The sequence below is a fragment of the Solanum tuberosum genome, unplaced genomic scaffold, assembly GCF_000226075.1.
Source record: "Solanum tuberosum cultivar DM 1-3 516 R44 unplaced genomic scaffold, SolTub_3.0 scf00072, whole genome shotgun sequence".
Classification (NCBI taxonomy): Eukaryota; Viridiplantae; Streptophyta; class Magnoliopsida; order Solanales; family Solanaceae; genus Solanum; species Solanum tuberosum.
In genome coordinates, this window is record NW_006238999.1 from 394,476 (window position 1) to 416,604 (window position 22,129).

Consider the following 22,129-nt stretch of genomic DNA (forward strand, 5'->3'; position numbering starts at 1 on the left):
CTCAAACCCCCACACCCCCAAAAGAAGTCAAGAAGTGTGTTAGAGTGGAGGTGGGTGATTGGTTATAACTCTACATGGATTATTTTTTAGAATCTATTGATAGCAATTTAAATACTTGTTTGTATTCGATATTTACTTTGAAAGTAAGAGAGTTGATCGTGTATATATGGTCTTTTATTAGTAAACTAAGGTTGAACTATATGAATTCTCATTTTTTATTGCTAAAAACGTAAATTCTTGACAGATTTCATCAAAAATATTATCGACGACATTTTAATGTAGTGATTTAAAAATTTCGAGGATTTGAATTTAACACTCACCATCATTAGGTAATTTCTTTCTATCTGTTGAAATCTTTACAGATAAAATTATATGATATTAATATTAATGAAAGATAACAAGTACTTTATAAAATTAATTAAGATAATACGAATCAACCCAAACATCATAATTTATAAAAATAAAAAGATTGGAAGGCATGTGTGCTATCAAAAGTAGGGGAAGAAATGAAAAGGGGTCACTCTCTTGGTTCCTAGTTGATGTTCTTTTGTGGGGGAGAGGAATATTAACTTTTGGAATAATAAAAAAGATAAGTTTTTTTTTCTTTCTTTTTTTACCTCCTCTTTTCCCCCTCTTTTAAAAGGTTGTCTTTTTGAGTGGGAATAGGGAACTCCACTCAAAAGCTTTTTTTAACAAGAGAATTATGTTTGGTCCACTCTTTACTTTTTTTTTCCTCCATTATTTATGTAAATACATTTAATTTTTATCATTGTTCTCTTCATTTCATAATTATCCTCAATTCTTGACAATAAAAAGTAGTTTTAGTCTTGGCTAGGATTCCATATTTTGACAAAGTGTGCAAAGGTGAATCATTTGATTCCCCCTTTTTTGGCCACTAAATTCAAATGAAAGAGAAACTCATGCTGGCAAAGGTAGTTGAGTTGGTGTAGCAGATGATATTCATGTATTTTAAATGTCAAAAATCAATCTCTCTACTAACATTTCTTAATGATCAGTTCAGATCGTCATATTAAATTATTTAATACGATTTACATATTTGACATGAACAATAAAATGCTACACATTAATAGATTTTTCTTTTACACACCCAAAAAAATAGCGATTATGATTCCCTAAGAGTAAAAAAAGAGAGTGACACACTCTTCTTTCCATTCATAATATAAAGTCTACCTATGTATAATAATTCACCTTTTTATCCTATATACTAGATAATGTTGCCCGTGCTATGCACGGGCCCAATAATATAAATGATATATTTTGGGGCTAATAATCGAGTTTTTGAAGCGATTATTTGTGTGGATAAAGGAATAAGTTTTTTTATCACAAACCTGTACTTTCTTTAACGCTATTTAAGGCATAATAAGAGTATCTACATACAACATTTTTGAAATATTTTATGTTGTCAATTATCATGATTTATAGTATTTTTACGATAGATTCACTTCAAGAATCAGTGGAATTTTTGTATTTTTTTCAAAACATATTTTATGTTGTCAATTATCATGATTTATAGTATTTTACGCAATTTTTAAATATAAAAAAATAAGATAAATAAATTAAAATGGACCCAATATTATAGTAGAATATAATAATTTGAAAGAAAATTTCCCTTTTAAAAAGTCCCACAAGTATATAATATATAATATTCAAGATTGGGACTTTTTCCAATCTTGAATATTATATATTATATACTTGTGGGACTTTTAAAAGGAAATTTCTTCAATATCATATTCTACTATATATTGGGTCCATTTTAATTTATTTATCTTATTTTTTTATATTTAAAAAATTGCGTAAAAATACTATAAATCATGATAATTGACAACATAAAATATTTCAAAAATGTTGTATGTAGATACTCTTATTATGCCTTAAATAGCGTCAAAGAAAGTACAGGTTTGTCATAAAAAAAACTTATTCCTTTATCCACGCAAACAATCGCTTCAAAAACTCGATTATTAGCCCCAAAACATATCATTTATATTATTGGGCCCGTGCATAGCACTATATGTATATATATATATATATATATACATATAGTGCTATGCACGGGCCCAATAATATAAATGATATGTTTTGGGGCTAATAATCGAGTTTTTTGAAGCGATTGTTTGCGTGGATAAAGGAATAAGTTTTTTTATCACAAACCTGTACTTTCTTTAACGCTATTTAAGGCATAATAAGAGTATCTACATACAACATTTTTGAAATATTTTATGTTGTCGATTATCATGATTTATAGTATTTTTACGCAATTTTTTAAATATAAAAAAATAAGATAAATAAATTAAAATGGACCCAATATATAGTAGAATATAATATTGAAGAAATTTCCTTTTAAAAGTCCCACAAGTATATAATATATAATATTCAAGATTGGAAAAAGTCCCAATCTTGAATATTATATATTATATTTGGGCCTAAACTCCCTTTTATAATATAGTAGATATAATAGATATAATTAACATTGTAATATAGTGTGAAACTTTTTTAAAAAATTATCTCTCATTTTCCAAGTGTCAAAATTCTATTAGTGTTGGAAATAAAGTCACAAGAAAAATCTCCTCTATAATATGTTACATTTTTCAAATGAAAATTCATGGAGATTTCGAATTCAAATTGTGGAGAATATAATCATTTTTAATTATGAATATTTTATCATTTTGACTTTACGATGTAAATTTAAGCTAGTCGAATAAAATTGATTAAAAAATCAAGTTAAGAAACTCATATTGTTTGAATCATATGTGATGTGTATTATGTTTAAAAAGACAATCTAGAATTTGGACTTGGTAATTCATAACTAAAGATGTCTTCCTAAATTCTAGAAAAACTACAAAATAAATAAATAAATAAATTATTCTTCAGTAATTGTCTTTTTCCTAAAATAATATAAGCATGGATTATTATGAAAAATATCCAAATGACAACTACTTAAAGTTTGACCATATTAATTATTATTGAATGCAAATTTTCTAATCTTGTGAACTTTGAAAGTAACTCATTAATTCAATATATCTCAATACAAAAAATGTGTTGCATATTATGGAACTTTTATATATTTTTAAAGAAGAAAATTCTTTTCAACATGCCATTTATTTATATTCGGTCAATAATTACAATAATCAACTTTTTATTTAAATATATAATAAGCACCAAATAGAAAAATTATAGTCAAAGAATTCACCTATAAATTTAGAAGTTTTCAACCAATTAATTACTTACTATAATTTTTTTAGACCCATAAGAGACACAACATATTATTATTCCTAAAATATTTCTAAAAAATTGATAAATTCATGAGACTTTGCATTCTAAACAAAAAAAAAAGGAGGATTGGGGTAGCCGGGTAGGTTAATTAATAACATGAAATTCTCCTAGATGTACATTTGGAGATTCGACGATAAAGATCGAACAACAATTTTAATTTATGAATTTGAGATTTAAAGTTTATATGTGTTTTGGATTATATTATAGCACATTTGAGTTACTTATGAATTCTAAATGAATAATTCTTAGATATTAAATCAAAACTATTTAGTAGTCGAGTTTATAATTAAAACTCTATATTCTTTTCTGATCAAATTATTCTAAAACCTTATAACATAAAACACATCAAGATCTACTAATGTAAACATATACTCCCTCTATCTCTAATTACTTGTTTACTTTTGAATTGACACACATATTAAGAAAACAATTAATGACATAGTAAGTTTATCATTTTATCCCTATTAATTATGAAGTAGATGAAAAGTTCAATATTTTTCAAAGTAATTAGTCATTTAATTGAGGGTATAATAGGTAAAAAAAACTGTCATTTCTTGATTTGTCAAAATTGATAAGTAATTAGGGACAACTATAAAAAGAAAAGTGGACAAGTAATTAGAGACAGAGGGAGTATATTGTTACATCCATTAAATAAAACAATACAAATCTTATTAAAATTTTATATAATCGAATCTAATTTACCTAAAAATAATTTATAATTAATATATGTTATTATAATGTAATCTTAATATTGACCATTGACAGATAAAAAATTCAAAACCATCATTGACTTTTATGAAGTTTAATGAAGTGCACGTGTGGAAGTCATGCTTTACTAATCAAATTATTTTTTTTAAGTTCTCTATTCAATATTCAGTAGTATCCGTTTTGAGGTCCGTTTAATTTGAGTTCATATAAAAAGAGATTCACTTTGAAGAATAAAATATTTTACTAAAAAATGATTTCATATTTAAAATTCAAATCTAAAATTTTTAATCAAAAATATTAAATACATATTTGTTATTAGGAAAATCCCACTAATTTGAGTTTTTCTATTATAAAAAAATCTCTTTTACTTTTCTTGTCATACTTATGAAGCCATATAGACATTTTTTTTTCAACAATGATACCTCATTATGGACCCAACTCCATTCATATTTTCTTTTTTTTTACATATTTTAATTAATACGTACAATAAGAATGATACACTTTGCTCTCTCATATTTATTTTTTTATCCTAATCAAATAGATAGCAAAATTATGATGAAAATTGGAAAATTTCGCCTTTTAAAGTGTCAATCACATAAGATTAGAGTTATCAATATGGGATAGCCCACCCCATTCGGGTTAATCCATACATGCTTTGACATTTTATGGGTCAGGCCAAGCTAGCCCATTTTTGGTGTGGGCCAGAAAACGGTCGACCCAACCCAATCCACAAGTACGTGGGCTATAGGCTTGCCGGGCCAGCCCACTTTTTTAAAAGTTATATATTTTTTTATAATTATTGAATTAAATTATAAATTATAATTTAAAAATATTATCATAAATATCGACAAAACAATATTACATGGTGTTAATGTTACTACTTGATAATCAAATCCACAAATAAAATTATCTTTATAATATTTATTAAGTTTTTTTCAAGTATAAGTATAAATATCTAAATAGAAATATTAACCTAACTGTTTTGCAATGATCACAATAAAACACAAAAAAATGACAATATTCCAACCATAAAAAAGTAAAAAATAAACTCCTTAAAAAATCATGAAACTTATGGTGTATCTAACACTTCATGAAACCTATGGCGTATCTAACACTTCATGATCATCTTCATCAAGCATATCTGAATCAACTTGTGGGAAGGTTGTCTTAACATCTTCATTTTCATCTGCAATTTATATGCGGTTTCAATTAGTTAAATATTAAAAAATAACTTAATTGAGAATTGTAATATTTAAATGTACACAAAAATATATTACCAATTTGAGAAAACCATGTAACCAGTTTCGAGTAGCAACAAGTGTTTGTACATTTTCATGGTGGATGCAACTTCTATACTTGGTGATTTTACCCTAAAAAAACTTTAATAGATTTTGAGTTTGGATCTCTTTAATTTTAAATTTTAATATTATATTCTATTTTTTAATTAATTTTTATTGGCCCACGGACCGGCCCTACCTATATTTCTCAAGCCCCACAAATCAACAGGCTTATTCAGGCCGGGTTGAAAAGCTTTTTTTTAAAATGGGCTCCAAAATTTTTAGCCCAACCCTATTAAATCTCGGGTTAGACTAGGCCGGCCCAACAGGCCTAGCCCATATTGACGGCTCTACATAAGATAATCAAAATAGATTTAATTGGAAAGACTTTAATGATTTAATTAATGTGTAATTACTATATAATGTGTATATAAGGCAATCATATCAATTATTCACTTTTGAATAATTATTAGTCAAAATAATACATATTGGTAAGAATTTTCTTAAGAAATATAAAACGTCGTGTGAAAATGAAATTGGTAAACATAAGACAACTAAAAATTCTTGGAATAGTTTGAAGTATATTAACATAAAACATAATAAATAATAATGTTTTTCTTTTCCTTTGTAAATTTACATGTGAACCAAATTTAAGATTATGACAGGACTACTTTAGACACTTTTTTTTTGGTCTGTTCAGAACTCCTAATTTTACTTTGACTTTAGAAAATAAGAAATTGGATTAACAGAAATATGATTATTAGCTCTAAACTATATGAAGTGCATAGAATAAGGCCCTTATCAGTACAAACATAGCCAATCAATAAAATAAAGATGGAGCTCAACTATTTTAGATTTGTGTTATGTGGGGTCCTATTCGGAGGAAGCGCATCCTACCAAGATTTTTTTTTATATTCAGCACTCAGATTTCTCATTCGGTGTTCGAAACTTATATTGAAGCTCGACTATTTTGGATTCGAGCAGCGTAAGGCCCCATTCAGGGGAAGCGCGCCCTACCAAGATTTTTTTCTTATCTAGGACTCGAGTTTCCTATCTAGTGTTTGATGTCTATATTGGAGCTCAACTTTTTTGAATTCGCAATGCGTAAGCACACTCTACCGAGAATTTTTACTTATCCAAAATTCAAATCTAAGATCTCTAATAAAGAAAGGAGCAACCCCATCCGCTATAGCACGATGACAAATATTGTACCTTTTACAAATCTCAATAAACCAAAGTCAATAAAACCAACCACAAACACATCTACAAAAAAAAAAACATACAAACAAACAGGTCAGCTCTGTGGTCCTTTCTTGATTCTTCAACCAAAAATTTCACCTTATTAATCTCCATATTACTCCTCCTTCCTGTTACTCTCTCATTTCCCCATTCCCCAATCCTTGTTGCCTAAACACAAAAAATATTATTTTTTTGGGGCAAAATGCTTCTTCTTGATCACCCCTCTATGACACTTTCTTCTTAAATCATCTTCTATTTTCTCCTCATTTCACATTTTTCTTGGTTTTTGTGCCTCACTTTCTCTTCTGTAGCTCCAATAACCAAAAGGGTTTAAAGAACTCAGCTGCATTTCTGCAAAAAAACTGCCTTTTTAAGTCAAAGCTAGCAGAATAATAGTAAAAAAAAAGTGAAAAAGGGGGAATTTTTTTCCTTTTTTGTTTTAAAGGGTAGGTGATTCTTGAAATCTTTTGATAAGGGGTTTTAGAAATTTTTACTTTAAAAAAAAATGGTAAGCAAATGGGGAAAAGTGAAATTGGCTCTTGGTTTGAATCTTTGTACTTATGTTCCTAAAAAAACACTGGATGAAAATGATGATAGTGGTAGTTCAACAGTTTCTGAATCAGAGAGGCATTCCGGCGCCGCCCTTATATCTCCGGCGACGGCTGACTGGGATGTTGCTCCGGCGACCCCAAGGTCACAAGTGTTGAAGCTCTCCAAGAGCTTAAGTAGATCTTCTAAGGTTTGTTTTCCTGTTCTTTCTTTATTTTTAACTGTTTCACTTTTATATGTGATTGTAGCTGACAAAGTAGTGAACTTGGAAGGAATTTTGTTTCACAAGTACAAATTTTGAAATTAGTCTTTGGATGTTGAGGAAAACATGAAGGGAATTTTGAAAAATATGTAGAAAATTTGGGATTCATATAGCTGATTGACCTGAGCTTGTTTGAGACTGAGGCGTAATTGTTGTTTGTACTTTGTAGATAGTTTGTGTGTTTCATCAATATATGCAAGTGCTTGATGTTTAAGAACTCTTAAAGAGTAAAAAGAGTAAAAAATATACTTAAGTATCCTGGACTTTTCAAGTTTCATATGTGTGCGAGGTTTCCTACTGAACTATCACCAACTATTTGGATAAACATATGGTGGTAGTTCTGGTAGAAAGCTTGCACACCTGATAGTTCACGTATGAAACACGAAAAATCGGGATACTTTAGGCCTTCACTCTTCTTTTAACTCTTTTTTTTTTTTATCCCTCATAATTTGAATTATTTCTGCCTTTTATGCTCAAATGAATTTCTTGGTTCTTGTTAAACATGTAGACTTTGGTTATATCTGTTATCTACTCTATTTGGTAGCTAATTATACATTGTAACCTAGAAAAGTTCAATCCTTTCATATTGTCTAAATTTGGGAGTGGTCTACTAAGGATCACAGGAAAGAAATTGGGTGAAACTAGGTAATTCTAGGACATGTTATTGTTGTTTCTTAAGTTTTTATTTGGCTGATTGTATGTGCTTTCTATCGCTTTGTGTAATGGAAAAATTCGAAACTTTACCTGGTAATAAGTTGTTATTATTCCATTGAAGTTTGAATTTGCTATGGTTTAGCCTATTGTTCAATTTCTGCTGTTGCTATATGCCTATGCATATTGTTTGAACTTACAGACTTGAGAAACAGTTCTCATTTTTGTTTTTTAAACTTCTGTTACTTTTCAATTAGAGAGAAAAGTAGACCAATTCCAAGCGGCTGTTGTGTGATTAACCATAATAGCCCTGTTCAGGACTCTTGTCGTTGTTCCTTGTTCAAGCGTTATAGGTGTTGTTTTAGAAAGGAAAGTAACTTGTTCAGCAGGTTCTGTTAAATATTCTTTACCAACAAAACGTCAAGCAAAGTTTGCTTAATATGTCTGTATTTGTGTGTGCATTTATCCATATTTTGTTTTATATTTTTCAAAGTAAGAAATGAGTACCTCCAGGATTTGGCCTGCAAATTGTCATAAGAGTATTTTTCAGGATCCTTGTCCTTTCTTCTTAGTGATGGCTTTTTAAACTTTATCTTTGTTGTGCATCTTTGATTGCTTATGGTTTGTCATGAAAGTGACTAGTTTTCCTCAACACAAGAGAAAAAATAAAAAAAGGTTGATTTTGATTCTTTCGTAAGTATGTAGTCATATGTGTTTGTCACCGGCATGACCTCTTGTTTCTGTCTTATTTGAGTTCAATGGTTATTGTATGGACATACTATTCCATTTTCTATTGATTACAAAATATGCTTGAGACATTATTGACCCACTTGATCTTTCCATTTGGAAGACATTATTTACAAAATATGCTAACTTCTTCTGTTTCTTTCCTCTTTATTCTATTTTGGGTCATTGACTTAGTGATAAGATTCCGGTATTTTGGTCTATTGATAGATTGCAGAAGAAAACAATAATCTAATAAATCGGAAAACAAATTTCCATTTCTTCTGTTGTCAGTGTTTTCACGAATGGTATTTGATTGATATGAACGCAGACCTTACCCCTACCTTTGTTGGGTTAGAGAGGTTGTTTTTGGTAGACCCTCGACACAAAAGAAATGTGTTCGAGCAGGATTGCAAGAAAAATTTAGCAGCAACATAGCAAGATAAAAGGCAAATATAACAACAGATAGTAATACACATTGGAAAATATGAGACTTGATTGATATGGTCCACCTACAACTTAATTTTTCATTTTGTGACAGTAACAATTTTCTTGGACTTGGCTAAAATTGTATTCTGTTGCTACAATAGTTCATCTCTAGTGTATGTCCATGAGTACATATCCACTTGATATCTTCTGTCTCATAAGTAGTGCATAGTTGACGTCTTTTCTACTACTATAAATCTGTTTAGATGGAACCATTTCCTTTTACTTGCATTGTATGTCAATCAAACTGGTACATTGTTCTTTTCGTCACCTCACCCGTGCTTTTCTACTTTCAGAAAACATGCTCAATATGTTTGGCTTCAATGAAGAGAGGGGATGGCCATGCTATATTCACCGCTGAATGTTCACATTCGTTTCACTTCCAGTGTATTGCTTCAAACGTGAAACATGGAAATCAAGTTTGCCCAGTTTGCAGGGCAGAATGGAAAGAAATTCCTCTGCAGTTTCCCAGCCTAGATCCTCCTATTGGGAGGGCTAGAGTCAATCCTGTGGACTGGCCCCAAAATAATGCACTAATGACTGTAATACGTCGTTTACCAACAACCCGCCCAACACCAAATCGGCATATTTCCCCTCTATTTCAGGCTCCTGAGCCAGCCATCTTTGATGATGATGAATCTTTGGGTCATCAACTCAATTCTACTGAGAAAAGTGCTTCTGATAAGAGTTCAATAGATAGTTGTGAGTCTTGTGACAACAGAAAAGTAAAGATTGAAACTTACCCTGAGGTTCCGGCAGTCTCAAGGTCCAGTGCTTCAGATAACTTTACTGTGTTAGTCCAGCTAAAGGCTCCTGGTTCAGTCTCAGTACAAGAACCAGGCAAAAACCAGGTAAATTTGTCTCAGGTTTCCCAAACGCCTCGTGCTCCTGTTGACCTTGTCACAGTTCTTGACATCAGTGGAAGTATGGCTGGCACCAAACTAGCATTACTAAAACGAGCTATGGGTTTTGTGATACAGAATCTCGGTCCCAATGATAGGCTGGCAGTAATTGCCTTCTCTTCGACTGCTCGCCGCCTCTTCCCTCTTCGTAGGATGTCTGAGACAGGACGGCAGCAAGCACTCCAAGCTGTAAACTCCCTGGTTGCAAATGGAGGGACAAATATTGCTGAAGGCTTGAGAAAGGGTGCCAAGATAATGGAAGACCGTAAGGAAAAGAACTCTGTTACTAGTATAATACTGTTGTCTGATGGTCAAGACACATACACAGTCAGCAATAATTCTGGTAGTAGACAGCAGCAACCTAACTACAAGCTGCTTCTACCCTTGTCCATTCATGGTGGAAACAGTTCAGGGTTTAAAATACCAGTACATGCTTTCGGGTTTGGTGCTGATCACGATGCTTCATCAATGCATTCGATATCAGAGATTTCAGGAGGAACGTTTTCATTTATTGAGACAGAAGGTGTCATACAGGATGCTTTTGCTCAATGCATTGGAGGCCTTCTCAGTGTTGTAGTCAAGGAGCTTCAGGTAAGCATCGAGTGTCTTCACCCAGGTGTCCGTCTTAGCTCTTTAAAAGCAGGAAGCTATCCAAACTGCTTAATGTCTGATGGACACATGGGAACAATTGATGTTGGAGATTTATATGCTGATGAAGAGAGGGATTTTCTGGTTTCAATCAATATCCCTACTGAATCTTCATGTGCAGAAACATCATTGTTAAAGGTTAAGTGTGTATACGTGGATCCTTTCACGAAAGAGAAGGTTTCCATCAGAAGCGAAGATCTTAGGATCAAGAGACCTGAAAAGGCTGGACAAGAGAGTGTTTTAATTGAAGTAGACAGGCAGCAGAACAGGGTCCGAGTTGCCGAGGCAATGGCACAGGCACGAGCTGCTGCTGAGAAAGGAGACCTAGTTGGTGCGACTTCCATCCTAGAGAACTCCAGAAAGTTGTTGTCAGAGTCACAGTCTGCTAAATCTCATGATCGGCTTTGTGTTGCACTTGATGCTGAGCTCAAGGAGATGCAGGAGAGGATGGCAAGCAGAAATGTATACGAAGCATCAGGAAGGGCATATATCTTGTCAGGGCTGAGCTCACACTCGTGGCAAAGAGCAACAGCACGAGGTGACTCCACAGGTGGATCAAGTCTTGTCCAAGCCTATCAAACCCCTTCCATGGCTGAGATGGTAACTCGATCTCAGGCTACATTACTGGCTAGCCCTTCAGCTCAAAGAAATGTTCAACCAGTGTGGTCATTTGCATCACAACCAAAGCCTAGGTAACAGTTACATAACCACGGAGCCTCATATGTTACTTAGTGTTGTCTTTCCTCTTTATATTACTATTAGTTTTTGAAAGGCTGAGAAGTTTTTGGATGTCCATAAATTCATGTCTATTCTTGTAAAGGAATAAACTTCAGCCAAGCAAAATTGGGGAAAGGTGCTATATAATTTTGGGAAATGGAATGTAAGGGTACACTAGTTAGGTTCTTATGATTTTTTTGGTCCTCTCTTTTTTTGCCGTTTGTTTTAACTTTTTGTTGTTGGGGGTGATGTACATAAGGAGAGATGGCCTATTTCTCTGGTAAAAAAGGGTATAAGTTTGTAACTGTGGGAATTTCTTGGAGAATTGTCATCTATATATTAAATCCTGCAAAGTTATTCTTTTCCTTTGACTTTCTTGATTATTATTACCTCTGCTTGCTTCTACTTTCGCCCAAGGGGAGTCTTGGAGCAAAGATAAAGTTGTCTCCATGTGACCTATAGACCACGGGTTCGAGCCATGAAATCAACGACTAATGCTTGCCATCAGGGTTGGTTGCCTTTGGGGTGCGGTCGTTCTTGGGACCCTGTATGATGCTTTGTGCACCAGGTTGCTTGCCTTTGTTTTCTTCCTCTAGATGCAAATAAATCAGTTAATTCAGTGATGTCTAGAAAGTTTCATTGAAGAAGCTTTTGCAGTTTTGCAAAAAGGCAGTTGAAAAATGAAAGTGGTATCAGCACTAAAATGACTTTCAAGAATTGATGATTCAACTTGTTAAAAGTCAAGGATAAACATGAAAAGGATCCTTTAATGCTCCCTTTTCTTCTTTTAATTCCCTTTTACATTGCTTTGGTGTGTTGGGGGTGGGGGGAGGTGCTTTTAGTTTTGAATTTGATTCTCCATTGTAGAAGATAAGTTGCATATGTGAGACTGCATGATCTTTTGTCAAGGAATAAACAGAGAAAAGGGAAAGGCTGTACTACACAGGACAAGTATGAAAGTGAAGGCAATTTGTGTTGTAGTTTCTGCATTGAGTTTTTTTTCTTTTTTTAAAGTCCCATGCAAGGGAAGTCAATTGACACTCCGTTGACGGAATATTACATTGTGTAGATACGTTAATCTTTCAAGGTACTATGTTGTGTAGATACGTTAATCTTTCTTTTTAATGTATAATATAATATGTCAAGTCTTCTTAGTATTTGCTAGTTGGAGTTGGAGATTGTAGGTACATAATATCTGGGGGTGTGTACAAGTCGGCTTGGACATTACTATTAAAGTTCCCTTTCTAGATTTCATTGATGAAAGTATGCATTAGTGGACCATTGGCTTTGTCCTCCAACCTTAAAAGACTCCAAAAAAGTTTGCCATTTTAAAATAAAGTTGCCACTTTAAAGATATCTTATTCAACCTTTTCTCATAGGGTCTTTTTTTTATAGTTTCTTTTAAGAAGTGGAATTTGAACCATATACTTTACATTTGCAAGTTGCTAAGGAGATCACTCTTTTGAAATGTTCAAATTGCTTCATATTTTGTATTCACTTTCTTATTGTGTCATTTGGCTATCAAGAGTCACAGTATATATATATTCTCAAGGGAGTACAATTGGATAATGTCATATAGTTGTAAATTAACATATAAGTGGTTGACTAAAGTTTCTTTCAAAAATGTAAAATTTGGCAACTTTAGCCATGTTTCTACAACTTTACCACAAATTGAATGCATATACAACTTTCTAAAAAGGATAAGATACTATATTTGAGATACCAAAAGAAAAATCTCTATCCTCATTACGTTTCAATTGTAAAAGATTTATACTTATTAGGACAAATATTTGATTGTCAATCACAAAATAGTAATAATAATAATATATAATAAATAAATAATGTGATGTAATTACCTCTTAAAATTTGTTGTTTCATGTATCTTTATTGGGATAAGGAAATCTCTTATATATGGAAAACAATTCAACGAGTTCTAAGCTCATGAATCTTGAAATTTCACACGTAGAATTTAAAATTGTATAACAATAATTATTTTCAAAGGTCGAGTCGAAAAGTGATGAGGACAAATGCATAAGAGCAAGCCCAAAAATATGTTTGGCCCAAGTAACATAGAGCCCAAACTTCCAAAGTTTGTTGGCCCAAAGACCATAAGACCATAGATAGAAGCCCAAAGTCCAAAAGTATGTTTGATCCAAGAACTACAGAGCCCAAAGACCAAAAATATGTTGGTCCAAGCCTATAGAACCCAAAGTCCAAAGATCATAAAGCCCAGTCCAAAAGTTTGTTGGCCCAAATACTATTGAGTCCAAAAGCTTGTTGGCCCAAAGACCATAAAGCCCAAAATCAATGCTGAATTTTCAGATTACAGTGTATGAATCAGTTAAAAGAGAAGACTGAGAAGACAGTTTACCAATTTTTTTTCCTCAAAGACTAGCAATGGGAGCAATGGCGATCCTTCGATTAGCCCTAGTTTTCTCTATATTGACCTCATTTTCGTTACTCGCCGGATCTTCACCTTCGCCGTTAACGGAGTTGCAGATCGTCACCGCCGAACGCAGAGTAAGCTCTCACTTCACTTTAATCTTTCAATTTCAATTCATTTCTCCTGTTTGGTAATTTTCCGAATCCTACTGTTTACTAGCATCATTGGTTAAGGATTTTCACTTTTATGTAATTTTTGTTTTCTGAGAATTTATGGTTATAATTTTGAAGATTGAACTCTTTGTAGAGGATTTTAATTTTGTTCATTTTTAGTTGTTGAAGGAGACATACTGATATTGCCACCGGCTCTCATTTTTCTGTAATCCTGAATCTGCACCAATTAAGGTTGCCTCCTTGGTTCAGCTATTGACTATTGTAGTTTTTTTTAATAGCAAGGGGATTACAAGGTGGGAAATCGAACCCTTAGCAACAAGGTGAAAAGTTTAGGTAGCTAACCAATTGAGTTACTTCGATCCCCATTGACTATTGTAGTTACTCCGTATAATATAAGACAGTCATTGGCTAAATATGGAAATGTCAACAGAAAACAATTCAACTATGTCAAATCAAGCATAAATATTTTTTTAGAAAAATAAAAATATTAAAGGTTATAGCTTTTGGTATGATGATAAGTGCTTAATCCTAACAAGTGGCATCATAACCAAGAGAAAAAGAGACCTTCCTTTAGCCTTACTTTGTTCTTTAAGAAAAAGGAAAAGAGATCAGATGCCTTTCGAGTGTTTCCGATTTTGTGAAGATAGTTTCTGTATATATAATGCCTATATGTGCGTTCATTAGCCATCCTCATCTGACTCATTGATATTGATTTTTCTGACTACCGTGTTTTCTCGCATCGTTGATTTAAGGATTGATTTCCTGATCAAATTTGTGTTTGGTATGACGTAAGATGCTTTTTTCCCCCTGAAAATATGTTAGCTGAAGAAATGCTGTTTTTGTTACCTACAGATTGTAAATTCCGGAACGAAAATTACATGGAAGTAATTCTTCCTGAGAAATATCTCAACTTTTACTACATTTTTGCCAGTTTGACACTCAGAATTATGAACTGACCACCGTCTCATTATGTGTATTCTAATTTGTATTTAACTACTTTATCCCACCAACCTTGGAAACTGATCCCCTTTTTTTTCTATGGAAACCATATCCCCCCATATCAAATGTCTGAAGATGAAAAATGGAAAGGGTTTATGTTCTAGATGAATCCAAAGATTTTAACTTTTCTCTACTTCTAAAAGTGTGGGTGCATAGAGTCGCAGTCTATGCAACTTAACTCTGCACCTAAATGGTTCAGGCTTCATATCTCACCAAGAGCCTTTTTTCTTATTCAGTCCCCTTCCACAAGATAAAAAAAGAGAGAAGGATTTGGAGAAAAAAGTTTGCTTGTGATCTCTTTCATTCTCATGTCTTTAGCAAACTTTTTATTGGTCGTCAGAAGAAGCTCCTCATTTTTTGCAGCTACGCTTATCGAAGTTTCATTGTTGTTAGTATTCGCGTCCATTATGATTTTGACTACTCACTGGTTGTATTGATTTGCTGCAGATTGACTTGACATCACACATTGTGAAGGTGTTCTTGACATTGAAGGTACTAATCCAAGTTTACTACATTAACTGGACCTTATGGAGTTTTGACGTATTTCATTTAATGTGCTGATCACTTGCTATATATAGCTTGTTGTTCATCCTTTAACTTTCCTTATAAATTTTTTTATCCTACAGTGAGGATTTATAAACAACACATGTTTCTGCGAATTTGTTTATATCTGGATTTCAAAGTTAGTCAAATTTCAATGATAATAAAAACAGACTTGGTGATTAAGTGAAGAGCCACTGGAAATAAACATTCATTACTTTTCTTTAGCACAATATAATGGGATGTCTGATTGTTTGGCAATTTCAGGTTGAAAATATTGGTGAAGCTTCTGCTTCAGAAGTCCTTCTTGCCTACTCTCCCACAGAAGCTGATCGTCTGGCAGTGGTAAAAGCAGCCGCTTCTGCTGGAAAGAAGAAAAAGAAATCTTATTTGCCTCTTGATGTGAAGCCAACTGACCTGCCTGATGGACCAAATGGGACTAAGTACTATTTAATACATTTGCTTAAGCCATTGGGCAAAGGTGAAGCCATCTCGCTAGAAGTTCTTTATATATTGACACATTCGCTTGAGCCTTTCCCAGTAGAAATAAGCCAGTCGGAGTCTCAATTAGTTTATTACCGTGACAGTGCAAAAATCTTGTCACCGTATCCTATTAAACAACAAGCTACATTTCTAAAAACACCAAGTAGCAGGGTTGAGTCGTTCACAAGAGTTGTGCCTACAGATCGTGCAAACACAGAACTAAAATATGGACCATATGAGGAGCAACCTCCATTTTCATATTCACCTATAATTGTCCATTTCGAAAACAATAAGGCATTTGCTGTGGTTGAGGAGCTTGTGCGCGAAATTGAAATTTCCCACTGGGGAAGCATACAGGTTACTGAACATTACAAATTGGTACATGCTGGTGCTCGGCATAAAGGTGCTTTCTCAAGGTCAGTTTGCCAATAAATATAGTTCATAATTCCAAATTAAATGTGAAAATTGAAGATCTACTAGATACTGTCAACTTATTTCTCAACTGGAGAATATCAGACCTCAGTTGATAAAGCTGGTATTTATAATAGAGTAAAGAAAGTATTCACTGAAATGAATATAGTTAAAGAGAAACTCTTTCTTCTGTCCAGTTGTTCATTCACTAAGATGTAAGGACAGTAAAAAATGGCAACATAAACAAAAACCTAACACAAATAATCAACATTCTGTCCTTGATAGCTTTCTGAGACAAGTGATTTCCGGGATTAGAATCACCTTCTTTATCGATATGAGTTAACTGAATTCTAGAAACTTGTTTGTCTTCATTACCATTTATAAGTTCTGATTCATTTTGTGTGTATTAGTTGCTTCAATCCTTTTTGTGCTTCTGGCAGGGTTGAATATCAGTCTAGGCCAAACAGCGGTGTTTCCTCATTCAAGAATCTTCTTGCAGAATTACCACCAAGGGTCCATTCTGTCTACTACAGGGATAACATAGGGAACATTTCATCCTCTCGCTTGCGCACAAATTTTAAGAAGGTATCAGTCCTATTCCCTCCATACATCTTTGAGACATTATTTCATTGTCCTTATTTTTTCTTTTGTGTCAGGGTTATAAAGAACTTTTTTTAATTTTATGATCTCCATGAATTTCCTCTGTAGTCAGAGCTGTTAATAGAACCACGATATCCTTTATTTGGAGGCTGGAAATCTACTTTTGTCATTGGATATGGGGTTCCACTAGAAGACTTCCTTTTTGAGGCAGCTGATGGCACACGTTACCTGAATTACAGTTTTGGATGTCCACTTGCAGAAACTGTTGTAGACAAGTTGACAGTCAAAGTGGGTGCTCCCTATTGAATTATCGTGGTTAACTATGTTTGATTGATATTAGTTGCCTTAATTCTCTGTAGTCTTTGTTGCAACATCCAAGTAAAGAATATCAAATTTCAGGTTGTGCTGCCAGAAGGATCAAAGAACCCATCCGCTGTGGTTCCTTTTCCTGTGGAACAACGGACTGAGGTAACTCTCACATAACATAACAGATCCTGTTTCTCATGTAGTAAAACTTCGTTATTTGCTCATATGTTAAAAGTTAGCATTAGCTCTATCTCTAGTTCCTGTAGAAATTTCTGCTAATCAACTTTGGTGTATAATTTTTTTTGATGATTCTGTTGAAGTACACCATTAACACATACAGTATCATGAGAAACTATGAGAAAGAACAATAGATGCTCAATGGAGTCAAACCTGTAATGAAAGAGAAGCAAAACACACTTTTAGTTATCCTTTCCGTCTTACCTTCCATCCAAATCCATATAAAGGAAAGAAAAAAAGTTTTCTCTTACTTTATTCTTTACCTCTATTCTATTTTCCCTTACTTTTTGTCCTACCCTTTGTTTCCCATCGATGGGTTAATGTCCCAAGTGTTGCAAGATGTTGAGGGAAAAGGGATTTAACATGTGCTTTTGCTTTCTTTATTTTTCTTAATTTTCAGGTAATACTTGAATGCTCCCAACTTTGATAAATATATTTCACCACACACAAGTTAAACTCAAGTGCTTGCTTTGATTTATTTTTTTCAGAGGAAATACTCATATCTTGATGTTGTGGGAAGGACAGTGGTAGTCCTGGAGAAATCCAATGTAGTTCCTGAGCACAACTCCCCTTTCCAGGTGATCTTGCTGACTTTAGTATTCTGATTTTCTTATCTTATTGTCTTCTGCAAAAGAAGACTGATCTCTGGGATTGGTTAATGAAAACACCTTATCTATGGAAAAATGAACCTACCTTAGCTAGTCCAAGATTTAACCTACCTTAGGTTTGTGCAAACTGTCACCAGTCAAGTTGTGCTGTTCTGTGAGGTAATGTTAGTTGGTAAAAGAAAGGAAAAAAGAGTTAGTAGTCTTCCCAGGTTTGCGACCTCGTGGTTTCTTATAAGGGTGGGAACTCGTGAGATTGTTACTAAGAGAGCAGTTTTAGAACTTCCCTTGGGGTTGATAGCTTATTAAGTTGGTTTTTAGAAACCTTGTATTATTATTCATTGTTATTGCCTTTAGCTGGGAACCAACAGGCAAATTTTGGTCCCTTTTTGGTAAGATGGTCCAAGAGGGAAACTGTATTTTGAATTGCAAATCTATCCACTAACTATGCGTTCCTAGATTAGTCGGGTTTGGAAGTATGAATCTTCTGCATCCAAGTGCTCAGATGATTCTTCATAATTAAACTATTTTTACATTGATCGTCAACCTACCCAGTACAGAGCCAGGAATCTGTATAAGGAGATTCAAAAATGTCATACCTGGGGCTTGAACCTATGACCTAAACCAATTTTCGAACCCCCATTGGCCACTTAACTTTTTTGATAACCGAGAAATTCCTTAGGGCCAGTGGCACACAGTTTTGAACTTGGTGGGTAATGAACAAGCTCCTTAAATACCAGGATTTTGTCTGCCACAGGGTTCAAACACATGGCATGCGCCTAACGCACACATCACAAGTAGCGATCTTACCACTAGACCAAAGCCTAGAAGCCCCCTTTTACCACTTCACTAGAACTTTTTCTTGTGACGAAGTGTTCAACAACTTATATATAACTAAAAAAATAGTTTTGCCCTATTTGCACATGATATTTTTAACGAAGGGGATTCAATTGAGCCCCCTTCCTTTAAGCTTAGCTCCCTTGAACCTAATAGCGGCTAGCCACTTCGTTTATCAGGATACTGTTATGCTTTGCAAACCTCTCACAGAGGGAGTTGTATTTGAATATGAGAATTAGAAACGTTAAAAAGCATCTGAAATAAAGTTAAAAAATGGTCAAGGATTTTGATCTGAGCAATGTAAATGGATCCTTGATTTTGGCAGAATTTTAATTTTCTTAAAAGAGCACGGGATCTGTTTTTATAGGAAATAAGCGATTCATGAATGTTCTGTTACTGCTATGCTCCCATTTTTGTCATTAGAGTTTGACATGGTAAATTTGAAATTTTGTTGTATTTCAAAGAGAATTCCGTCAATGAATAGGGTTAATGCTAAACCATTTATATTCTTCATAAAAAAATTAGCATCCAATTTGTGCATATGAATTTTTTTTGACTTATGAAAGGAGGGGTTAAAAAGTTAAAGTTTCTTATGTTTAATTTTTTTGTTCTTATAAAATTTTTTAAGTTTCTTACATTCGAGGTTTTATGAGGACAGATGTGGGTATTATGTTACATTTCAAATACCATTACATCAAAAATGCATTGAAGAGTGAATGAGTTAAGTTTTCTATTATGGAAAGTACATTGCATTGTGGGATCAATTTAAGAGAATGTAAAGTAGGGTGAAGGCCTCTCTGCCTCACAAAGGTAGGGGTAAGATCTGCCTACATCCTACCTTCTCTGGACCCCACTTGTGAGACTACACTAGGTATGCTTGTTATTATTGTTTGTAAAGTAGGGTGAAGATTCTGAGACAAAGGGGGTAATATTTCATGTAACATTGTTAGACAGTAAGTTTAGGTATATCTGAGTTTATCTTCTTTTGGGAGATCCTAGAAGAGAAATGAATATTTCATAACATCACAGGAAAGCAACCCCTCATGAGTTTGCAGGCTACAAAAAAAATAAGAGCAATTGGTTTCATAAAATAAAACAAGATAATGGTTGTTGTCTTCCCCAATCTTTGCATACAAAGCCTACAAGAACAGGACTAATTTGGAACACAACTTCTGTGTGAGAAACCTTTTGGTCGTGGGAATAATTGTCTATCTTGTAATTTGTAAATTATATGGAGAGTTTGGTACATGCTATTCAAATAATAAATTAGAAAGCTGTGTGCTTTCTTTCTTCTCATAAGAAATTAGAAAGCTGCATGCATCAACAGACATATTGCTTCCTTAAATTTAGTGTTGTTCATGTATGTGCTCTCTCTCATACAATCAAACCTATTAGAAGCTGTTAAAACATATTTGTCAAAACTAATATGAGTTTCGTAGAAGACTTAAAACAAATATAGAAGAATACATGTAGCAGGAAGGTACGCAAGTCAAAACAATTGTCAATCACCAATAACTCATAGCAAGGTAACATGTATTCATGAATGATACTTAATCCCTGTAGAGCTAGCAATATTCTTGAAAGAGGTGCCCTTCATTTGTCACCCCCCAAAAAGGAGGGAAAGAGTGTTTATTGTTACTATACTATGAAACAACTGAATTAAGCAGTCAATTTCTGACCACAAGTGTTTTAAGAACCGGATTCAGCTTTTATTTTGCTTTTAACAGTTTGTGCATCGTTTTTGTTATATTGATTTCATCTAACGGGTTGATCATGGACTAAGCCAAATCCCTAACGGAACTCTCTCTGCAGGTCTATTACCAATTCAGCCCCATTTACATGCTTGCAGAGCCATTGATGTTGACTTCTGTCTTCTTCCTTTTCTTTATGGCTTGTGTCACTTATCTACATTTAGATTTTTCAATTAGCAAGATCAAGCAAACATGAGTTTTGACACTCTTGAGAGGTACTTTATCTTGGCTAAAATAATTCTAGTCCTCAAGTCATTATTATTAAAACCATTACACTGATAATTTCCTCGTTTCTTTCCTCTGTGAAATGTGTAGAACTTTTGACTGTGAGATTAAATATTAGTAGAAGAAGCTGCAACTTCCAGTCAACCTAAGGTAGAAGACATTGTATGAATTGTAATCTACTGAATTGGATTTTGAGAACATCTATTGTTGTTTACCTTTAGATCATATGTCTTCTTACAACTGTATTGGTCTTGCATCTGAGAGATGGTATTCAGAGAACTGCTTACAGGTTCGTCTTTTCGTCTAATATATATAGATTTGACGATCAAATGTCTCCGTTCTTACCTTCTGGATTGCAAATTCAGTTAATTGCACATTGAAGTGTTGTCTGAATGTATCTGCATTACATATATACTCAAAGTGCATTAAGTCAAATAGTTCCTAGGACTTCCCGGTGCGAAGTTGGATTTAGCCGGACTCCAATGTGGGTACCGGACACCGGGTGGGAAACCAAAAAAAAAAGAATAGTTTGCATTGAACACTTGTTTGTTTTTGGCCCATTTGATCATGTCATTGTTCAATCGGCATGTTGGTTGCAACCTCACCTTCAAAGGGTAATAATTGAATTACTTTAATATGAATCAGCAAATACCCACCCTTGGCTATTACTTTAATTGCAAAATAAATCAACTCAATAGATACAACATGTCTGTCGAGATTGCTTAAGTGGGGTCTGGGAAGGATGGTGTACACAACCTTACTTCTATATTGTGAAGGTAAAGAGATTAGAGACCGTTTCTAATAGATTTTTGGCTCAAATAATGCATATCCAAATCGGTTTGAAAAGGAAACACAGAAATCATATAACTAATAATGGAAAAAAGTAACATTATCAACAACAGATTGTACGCCAAACAATGCAGAAGAAATATGTAAAAAAAAAAATTGACGAAAGAGGTAGTAGGAGAGTACTTATAATACTAATACAGAAACTTAAGAAGGTTCGACTCCCTATTAACATTTCACCCTAATCCTCGTTCTGCATATCCTTTTATATAAGGTCATTTTTGTCTAATCATTTCTCCCCAATACTTCGTTGGCATACCTCTACTTCTCCTCACCATAA

At 33.5% G+C, this 22,129-nt stretch overlaps 2 protein-coding genes across 2 annotated transcripts; both read left to right on the forward strand.

Annotated features, from left to right (window-relative positions):
• The first annotated feature begins 6,545 nt into the window (after positions 1-6,545).
• On the forward strand, positions 6,546-11,824 carry LOC102583607 (uncharacterized). Its single transcript, XM_006345727.2, has 2 exons — positions 6,546-7,254; positions 9,483-11,824. Exons 1-2 carry the CDS (start codon positions 7,021-7,023, stop codon positions 11,430-11,432), a joined length of 2,184 nt encoding a protein of 727 aa, XP_006345789.1. The 5' UTR covers positions 6,546-7,020; the 3' UTR covers positions 11,433-11,824.
• A 1,981-nt stretch (positions 11,825-13,805) lies between these two features.
• LOC102583942 (dolichyl-diphosphooligosaccharide--protein glycosyltransferase subunit 1B) lies at positions 13,806-21,333 on the forward strand. Its single transcript, XM_006345728.2, has 9 exons — positions 13,806-13,973; positions 15,456-15,500; positions 15,816-16,447; positions 16,883-17,027; positions 17,151-17,330; positions 17,442-17,510; positions 18,074-18,163; positions 20,840-20,993; positions 21,094-21,333. The coding sequence occupies exons 1-8, from the start codon at positions 13,851-13,853 to the stop codon at positions 20,972-20,974; spliced, it is 1,419 nt and encodes a 472-aa protein (XP_006345790.1). The 5' UTR covers positions 13,806-13,850; the 3' UTR covers positions 20,975-20,993; positions 21,094-21,333.
• The last annotated feature ends 796 nt before the right edge of the window (positions 21,334-22,129 follow it).